This window comes from Solanum tuberosum, unplaced genomic scaffold (assembly GCF_000226075.1).
Source record: "Solanum tuberosum cultivar DM 1-3 516 R44 unplaced genomic scaffold, SolTub_3.0 scf00138, whole genome shotgun sequence".
NCBI classification, from domain to species: Eukaryota; Viridiplantae; Streptophyta; class Magnoliopsida; order Solanales; family Solanaceae; genus Solanum; species Solanum tuberosum.
The window spans coordinates 1,120,968-1,130,691 of NW_006239065.1; the positions used below are offsets into that span (position 1 = coordinate 1,120,968).

Here is a 9,724-nt window from a genome sequence, read left to right on the forward strand (position 1 = left end):
GAATCGATATTAAACAAGTCACCGAAAAATTGGTCGGAACATGTTCATACACAGAGTATTAGATTTGATGGCTAAAAGTAGTCACAATCTAACAAATAATATTATATGGGTAGGGTCGGAATGATGTCACGACCCAACTAGAAAATAGAAATTGTATAGGATAGTTCGAATTGATGGAACGACCCCATTGAAAAGGAGAATTAATATGATAGGATCGGAATGATGGCATGACCCTACTAAAAAAGAAAAAATTATACAGGTAGGGTTGGAATGATGGCACAACCCTACGCAAATCAGATTTGAGGTGTCACCGGAAAGACGAATGGAACTATGCAAATCAAATCTGAGGAGTCACTGAAAAGACACATGATTCTATGCAACTCAGATATGAGAAAGTAGTTCGGAAAAATCCACGGTACTACACCAATTAAATATGAAAAGTAGTCCGGAGAGATGCAAGGTGCTACGCAAATAAGATATGCAAAAAAAGGTAGTCACCGGAAGGATGGCAATGTGCTACACAAATTAAATATGAAAAGTAGTCACCAGAAAGATGGTACGGTGCTACGCAAACCAAATATGAAAAAAGTAGTCATCGGAAAGATCACACGGTGCTACACAAATTAAATATGAAAAAGTAGTCACCGGAATGATGGCATGGTGCTACACAAATTAAATATGAAAAAGCAGTCACAGAATGATGGCACAGTGCTACACACATTAAATATGAAAAAGTAGTCACCGGAATGATGGCATGGTGCTACACAAATTAAATATGAAAAAGCAGTCACAGAATGATGGCACAGTGCTACACACATTAAATATGAAAAAGTAGTCACCGGAATGATGGCACAGTGCTACACAAATTAGATATAAGAAAGTAGTCACCGGAATGATGACACGGTGTTACACAAATTAGATATGAGAAATAGTCACCAGAAAGATACACGGTGACCCAACTTTTGCTAACATAATCAATTGGCCGGACGGCAGCATATATGGGTAATAGCCACCCGCCGGCAACGGAAGCTCTTTGATTTTCACCAAGATCGTAGAGGCTCTGATACCATGTGAGAAATATAAGAAAAGAATATTATTGAATTGTTGTTGTGTCTACATTATTACATTGAGACCCTATTTATAGACACTAGAATACAATCATTTACCAAGTAGGATACTATTTACTATTCCTATTTCTATTTGTATTCCTATTCCTATTCTAAATAGGATTTGTATAAACTTATTCCTAATCTAATAGGATTTTGTAAACCAATTCCTATTCTAATAGGATTGTATAAACCTATTCATATTCTAACAGTATACATGGCCTTATTTATCTTATTTATCTGAAGAGTGCTAATATTGCTGGCAATTTAAATAATGCAGAGGCTTAGGCCCATGGGGTCCAGACCTTGTTCGCAAATACACAAATGCTAGATTTACTGCATATTCTAATGGAGATGATTTAACTGAGGAGTCGTCCAGACTACTCTCAGGTACGTTGCAAATCTTATTTATTGGCATAGTTTTTTTATTTCTCTTGATGGTTGTATACATTGCACATCTTAAGTTTCTAATATCGATTGTTTGTTTTATGGAAGATTATGTATATCACACTTTGGCTGCAAAACCTAGTGGAGAGCTATGCTTAAAATATATATTTTCCTTTGGAGCATTTGCCAAGAGTCCTCTTTTATACAGGTGATATACCCACTCTCTGTCTCTTTTTCCCTCTCCCTCTCCCTCTTCCCCACCCCCCATCTCTTTCTCTTCACACACAAGAACACATGCAAATGCATGCTAATGTTTATTACTGAGTTGCTGAAAACCTAAGATTCCTGCTACTGTAGATCCTTACAGTGTCTAGCTCTGAATCCGTTTAGTATTGTTCAGTTTCTGTTCTTATAATGCTGCTATAATGGCTTCTGCTTGCCACACTTTGCTGGAATATGAGGCTCTCATTAAAATTATAGAGGTAGAACTTGGATTCCCCACTTATTTACATGTGATATGAGATGTATCAATTTAGTTGCAAGCACAGATCATGAGTGATTTGATGCATGGGTTCTCTGTTTCTTCTCAATCAGCAGCGCGGCAGTAATTTATACTGTACCTGCAGGAAGGGGAAAAACATAAAGAGAGAAAATGTTTAAGACAATAGATGCCACTCAATAGTCCTTTTTTCACTTAAGAGAGTGGGAATGAGGGAACTAAATGGAAGACTGCATGAACTCTTCGGCATTACAGTTGATGCAGTAAGATAGAGCTTGCCTTCACATCTTTGCAATAAGGTCTTCTCGGAAGCTAATAAGAACTATTCCTCAGCTTATTTTTAGAATGCTAATTCAATTGAATTTGCACTGTGTAGACAGACTTTAGGATGTAAATGAGTAAAAGAATTGGATGGTTCAGTTATGCAGTTAATTCAAGCAACTAAATGTAAGTAAGCCTCAACTACATGGGAGTTTATTCTCCAAAAAGGATGAGGGCAATGAAGATGTAGTAAATAACGTTGTCTGATTCCCAGGCACTGTAATTTTAAGCATTCAAAAAACGGCTGGACTGATGTGGTTTAATAAGTAATTATTTGCAATTGTATACTAATTTGCCATTGCTAGGAGCCCTCACCCTCTTGTCGTTTAAAGAAAAGGAAATTCTTGAACTGGTCATGATGACTAGCATACAACCATTATAAACTAAATAACACTTTTTGTGATATTTGATATTTTAATCTTTGCCTGTGTTAAATTGATCTTCATCTCCTGTTTAGACCTCTATATGAACTGGCATTGTAGGTGCTATAATACAGCGAATGAAACTGATAATAGAGGTCAAGGTAGTGCTAAAATCACATTGAGAAAAGTTACCGAAGACCTATATCTCTCTCTGAGTCAGTGCAGGTCTTAGCTTAGGAACATAACACAATTGAAGTGAAACATCTATTTAGGCTATACCAACTTGTAAAATCATGTTCGGTTGTTGTTACATTTCTCTCGGTCCTATATGCGCCTGGAGTCTTTCTTATTCTGTTTAAGAGACATTTATGTCCTAGTGGAAATATGAGATCTAGAGAACCTCAAGTATCCCTTGAAATACAAATTATTTTATATTGGAATAAAGTAGGCTTGATATGAGAGGAATAGGTATAGTCGATAGCTAGTTTAGGAGTGAGATGTAGTTGATTGATTTATTCATTGTGGTAAAGTAAAATGCCAGGGAGAATTATTTCATTTGTTTGATGGAATAAGTATATTTCGGTAACCAAGATGATTTGGCATGGTATTCTCTGTGTGTAGTTAATAGTCTGTAGGATGAGATCATAAAAGTTAGTAAAGCTCAAACAAAATATGTAAAGAATGTTGTAGTATTCAGCTGATGGATGGGGTTCACATTACTTGATACCTGTTATTTAACGTGTCAGTAAGCATTTGACCTCTTTTATATGCTATGAAGCATTTAGTGGCCGTGTGACCATGAATATTTTTACTTCTTCAGAGTTGAATTCGGGGAATCATGTTTGGCCATAAAATTTCAGAAAATTCCAGAATTCAACTCGACACTTCACAAGTTGAATTCCGGAATTTGAAAAACACCAGAAAGTTGTTTTACTTTTTTCACTCCAAATCACTCACAAAAGTCCAAAAACAACTCCAATTTGTATTCATGTCGGAACACAACTCCAATTTCCAAATGCCATTTTTCACTTTGAAAACAAAAGCAACTTGTTTCATATTTCACAATTTTCATGGCCAAATCGCATGTCCAAACGCCAACAAATTATGCCTGGATTCAGGACATATTGACCCAACAGTACCTGGATTTTGACTTCCATTCTTGCTGTGAATTCCTTGAAATTCTAGTGGACCATTTTTTTTAATGAACCATTTCTGCCCTTGGTACGTTCTACGCAGTCCGGGATGTTTACACACCATGCTCCTCCCTATGAACAAAGTTATTTAATAAATCTTGAAATAACATTATTCTTATGGGGCTTTGGGATTTCAGAAGCCTCTTAGATATTCCAGTCAAAATAGAACTAGCTAGGGGTACATGATGTTAAATTGTCAAGTAACTTGACTCTCTAAACCTTGATGAGAATTTTAGCTGCGATTCTCTACTAATATCTCGGACTTCTTATATTCACAGAGCACCAGATTGGAAGGTGCCAACAGCTTTCATATATGGACATGAAGATTGGATGAATTACCAAGGAGCGCAACAGGCAAGGAAGAATATGAAGGTTCCATGTGAAATCATTAGGGTCCCTCAGGTTCTCTCTTTCTTTCCCTTTTCCTGCCCCTCTTTAGAAAATAATCTTACTTCTAATTATTGTTTCCCGAAACTACATAGTAGTATAAAGTGAAGCACCAGGGATAATCCCCAGTTACTGACAAAACCCTTCTCTATCTTGCAGGCTGGTCACTTTGTATTTATGGAGAACACATCGGCATTCCATTCTGCTGTAATCTATGCTTGTCGTAGATTTATATCACCAGAGAACACCAATGACTCGCTTCCTGAAGGCTTGGTATCTGTCTGAAGGAGACACATTGCCGTGGTGCTTTCATTATGTGTGGTATAGGTAGAGATAATGTACAATAGATAGCATTGGTTTATGTTCTGTCAAATGAGTTTACTGGTCTGAGTGATGTATCCTTAAAATTTCTCAGAACATAAAGTCAATATTGAGGAAGCCATGAATGGGCAGCATTCTTTTCTGCCGCTCCTTGCTTGTAGGAAGTCGATGTACAGATAGCTGAATGATTTATGTTCTTGAAACTACATTTCTGTTCTTATATGAAATAGTGAAATATTATATGTCAGTAGTTGCTAAATGAACAAGATAGTATATAAATAAAATTTGAATCAACTAGCATGTCAATTCCAGTTACATGGTTCTGATGTGCTTTGTCAAGAAGTAAAGTTACTACTCTGTTATTCAAAATAGACATAATCAGTCACAAGTGCCATATTAGGTGTCAGCAGGGCCCAATTATTCTACATCCATTGGTATGAACCAGCCTAATGGATATCTACAATGCTTTCCATAAAGAGCTTCATACGAAGTGCTTTCCATGAATAGCTTCATATATTGAGTGTAATATAATTGTTGTAAAATAATACTAATTATATTAAAATATAATTTTGAATAAGTAATTAAATATAAAAAAAATGAAGTGCAAACTTTTGTAAATGGTCAATGTGAATTGTCATATGATGACTTGTTTATCGAGGTCAAATTGAGTGATATCATATGAGCTACAAATATGACGATTAAACTTTATACCAGGGTGAATATAATATTCTTTTTGTAGCATTATTATATTCTTCAATCACTATTACAATTTATAGTTGTACATCGTTTATTGAGTTGATATCACATTTTCTCAGTTAATTAAACTTTATATTTTGTTTATCCTGATATAGTTTTGTCTATGTGTATATATTATTAATATTTTTTTTAATATATTGAACATTTAAGTTGACAATTTTTTTCATATTCTAATATTTATAAACCAACAAGAGGAGTAAGACAGTATTGAGTCCAAAGAAAAGTGAATTGTACAAATATGATTAATTTGATAATTTGATTCATTACTTTCTAAATAACGTGTGTATTTCATTTATGAAACACGTGTTCTCCCTGATATATCTTGTTCCTTTCCATTGATCTACTCTGTCCCAGCTTTAAGAAAAAATGGTCTGCGTTAGGTGTAGTTGGAGAAGAAAGGAAAGGAAAGAATAGGGAACATCAAGCTTAATTCCAAGAATGTAACCATTTTCAGGTACATCGAGCTTAATTTTGATATTTTTATCTTCAAATGAAAACACTTTCAATTTTTTTTTCAAATCCCTTCTTCCTGTGCGGAAAGTCCAGTATTCCTACTTCACTTTATTGAAAGTAAAGTATTTAAAAATTGCTGTATATGGGAAATTATATATATAATATATCAAAATATTTTTAATCTTGTGATCTTAAACATGTCATTTGGAAGTATGACAAAAGAGAAAGAAACATTTTTCTATGTTCCGAAATAAACTAAAAATGACAAATAAAACTAAAGACACAATACAATTTTTCTTTTCTTAAAAAGTACTTAAAATAATTTTGTTATTACCAAATAATGGGGCCACTCAAATTTGGGGATCTAAGATGAATATCTTATTTTTAAAAGCATTGAGCAGCCCCTGAGGCAAAAGTAACTTTGTTTGTTGCTGTTTCGACAACTGTTTCCATGAAAATCATGACTCTCACATCACCAAAAGAAATTTGGAATTATCTTAAGAAAGAATATGTTGGAGATGAAAGAATATGAGACATTCAGTGGCCAATTTATAGGAAATAGGTGATCTTCTCAGTTCATTGTATTAGCCCATGAATATTTTGGTGACATGGCTTTCAGGCGATTTCTTTGTGAAATTTTTACGGAACCTTCTATAGGGAGTTACGTGAGCAGTACGTATAGTCTGAAATTTTAGAGTTCATTTTGAGCATTTAGGGGTCAAATTACCGAAATTAGGTGATTATTTCAGTGTTTTGTGTGTGTTAACCCATTAAGATTTTGGTGATATGACTTTCAGACGATTTCTTTGCAAAATATTTATGGAACCCTCTGTAGGGAGTCGGTAGAGCAGTACGTACTGTAACACCCCATAAATTTTTTGAACTAAGACTCGAACCATCCTTCGTTATGAGTAGGATTTTACCAAGAAATTTAAAAATTCTTAAGTATTAAGGTCAGGTCACTAGATATAGCACCTTGAGTTCCAAAAAGAATTAAAGATAATTCATTCAAGTCATTCCTTAGTTCTTTTAAGTTGTGGGTCAACTTCAAACGACCATAACTTTGGGTACAAGATTAGTTAGGAGACCCATAAGATATCAAATGAAAGATCTCTAAGTCCTCTTTTCAACGCCACTGAGTTTGCTAAGTTTCGAGCTCGTATGAGGGAGATATGCCCGTTTGAAGTTAGGCTGTCTATTTAAGGAAATTACCCAGATTTAAGAAGGGTATTTTGGTCTTTTCCATACCCGATCAGATTTAATTCATTTTTAGTAATTAAATAGGGGTCTAAAATGATCTGGTTCAGTTTACACAATCATAATTCACGCTAGGGTTTTAGAAAAGAGTTCAAGAAGAGAAAAAAGAGAGAGGAGAAAACAGGAGAAAAGTCAAGGTTTCGTCAAGTTCTTGAGGTTTCGTTGTGGATTTGCCAAGGGTTTGATCCCTAAGAAGTGTGTAAGCTTCCACAGTTTTGGGTTTGTTCACCCACGCGCCAATCATGATTTATTCAGCATAATTTCGTTCTCAAAATTTAAGGATTTAAGCTCTTGATGAGTTCTTGATAGGTGTTCTTGAAGTTTCATTCTAAATCTTGTTTTGTTGGGATTTTGATGAGTTCTTGAGATAATCGTATGGATTTTAAGAGTTATTTTTAGTAGATTCTTGTGTACTTTGGTTGGGTATTTGAATCTAAGTGATTGGGGAAGAAACCATTTGATTCTAGGTGAGTTAGGGTCAGAAAACGAATTCGTCAATTTTTCTGGGAATAGGGGTGGGGTGCCGCGCTACAGGGTCTGGCGCTCTGCGCCACTCAGTACGTCAGGATCGCCAGGTCCTCTACCCTTTCCAACTTTTTTCCGTTTGAGTTTCCTCGGATTGTACCTATGTTTTCTAGTTGATTTCTACACTCTAAGGTACGTCTAAACATCGAGAGATCATCCATAACAAGATATCATAGCCTTAAATATAATTCAAATTCAAGGAAGAGTTAAGAGTTAGTCTTGAGATTTCTTCAGAGTTGTTTGAGAAAGTCCCTTTGAGTCTTTTTGTGGAGTCTTCTACAATTTTTAATAACTTGTTTCAAGACTCAAGTAAGTGAGCATGAGAGTGAGGAGAATGTATGCATGAGTCTACACTATCATCAAGATCCTTCATATCATGAATCCTAAATCTTGAATTCATAATTCAAATTCAAGAAAGAGTTAAGAATAGAGTTCAAGAAAGTCTTTGAGTTCAATTGTGAATCCTTTGAGATCAATTATAGATTTGAGATAAGTTTTGAGGAAGTAAGTATGAGAATGATAAAAGTCGTATACCTGAGTTCCATATAGTTATTTAGACCCTTGAGTCGAGTCGTTCAAGCCCATAAATTTCGCATGAACTCCATCAATTGAGTATCTTTGAGAGGAGTAGTATCTTCAAGTTCTAAGTCTTGAGTATTGAGTTCCTAATTATTTTGGGATTATATTCCTAATCATGGGGCTACTGCATGTTACCTATGAAGGTCCTTGAGTTGAGTAGTTCATGCCCATAATTCTGCATGAACCCTATGAGTCGAGCAGTCTTGAGATGAGAAGTATCATTGAGCCCTTGAGTTGAGTAGTTCATGCCCATAATTCCGCATGAACCCTTCGAGTCGAACATTCTTGAGATGAGTAGTATCATTGACTCCTTGAGTTCCGGAGTTGTTGAGTTCCAAGTATTGAGTCTTATGCATGGTTATTGAAAACCTTGAATTGAGTCGTTGACGTCCATAATTCGGCATGAACCCTATTTTAAGAAGTCTTTTTACCAATTGTTTTAAAACTTGTTTTAAGACTTGAGCAGATGAGTTTGAGGAAGAGTAGAGGTGAGTTCATTTTCTTTAAAATGATATATGGCAACTAAGTATTTCCAAGAGTAAATGTTTTCACATTTAAGATGAGAGGAAACACTGATTCCCAAAAGAGTTTTCATGAGCAATTTTAGTACCATCTCTTTTAAGAGAAAGATTTTTGAGTAATAATATCAAACCACATAAAGAGTTATGTTTTAAACATATGAGCTAGATACATTTTGGGAGTAGTATTGAGCATCGATATGGGGACGAGTTCAGATAACTCAAGTCTCCATAAATCATGTAGTCAACGCGAGTAGAAAGAGTCATACTTTTTAGATGATTCCTTAAGGCTTTTTAGCATACACTAGTGGATCCACTTAGTAGTAGGTTCTATACCCGACTAAGTATAGGATAGTTCTGGGAGCGTGGGCTAGACTTTGTATCATCACATAACTCATAGTGATGGTTGCCGGTTAGAGAATCTCCCACAGAGTTATATTGTATTTTTATATACAAAAGTTGTTATTGTAATCTTCAATACATTGAGTTGCTATCAACTGTTTTAAAAGCTTTCCATATATTGCATCTTTTATTGTTGCTTTATCTTGAGTTGAGTATCCAGAGTTGAGTATCTTGTTGTTAAGTTGAACCCTATTCATCAGAGTTGAGTCTCTTATTAATGAGTTGAAATATGTTTCATTGAGTTGAGTGAGTTGAGAAAGGTAAGTGATACGCTCAAATTACACATCCCTAAAGAAGCATAAGCGATCGTTATCAAGTAAAGAACCCAACTTGTAGGTTGGGGTCGATCCCACGAGGAAAATGGTTTAGACTTTACTTTAACCAACAATTATATTCAATTAGTCAAATTACTTCCAGAAACTAGTAATTAAAAGGGGGGGGTTTTGTGAAACAAATTGTAAGAATTCAATAAATAATCAGTAATCAAAAGTCAGTTTTGGTGTTATCAAGGTGAGTGAAATAACTAGGGTATACGTGTTCCCCACAAGCTCATAACGCAGTAATCCTAGTAACACCAATCCTTTCCTAATGCACTATATGCAAAGTGATAAGTTAGGTATCTCAAAATCCTTGGTCCGGCATCTAGAAAATTTCACCC

At 35.1% G+C, this 9,724-nt stretch overlaps 1 protein-coding gene across 1 annotated transcript in view; it reads left to right on the plus strand.

Annotated features, from left to right (window-relative positions):
- LOC102600597 (probable 1-acylglycerol-3-phosphate O-acyltransferase) overlaps nt 1-4,826 on the plus strand; it is a 10,878-nt gene extending 6,052 nt beyond the window's left edge. Inside the window, exons 6-9 of the mRNA XM_006352000.2 lie at nt 1,387-1,496; nt 1,602-1,701; nt 4,147-4,270; nt 4,415-4,826. Coding sequence (XP_006352062.1) covers nt 1,387-1,496; nt 1,602-1,701; nt 4,147-4,270; nt 4,415-4,540 — 460 coding nt within the window. The 3' untranslated portion in view covers nt 4,541-4,826. The remainder of the gene's footprint in view (nt 1-1,386; nt 1,497-1,601; nt 1,702-4,146; nt 4,271-4,414) is intronic.
- The last annotated feature ends 4,898 nt before the right edge of the window (nt 4,827-9,724 follow it).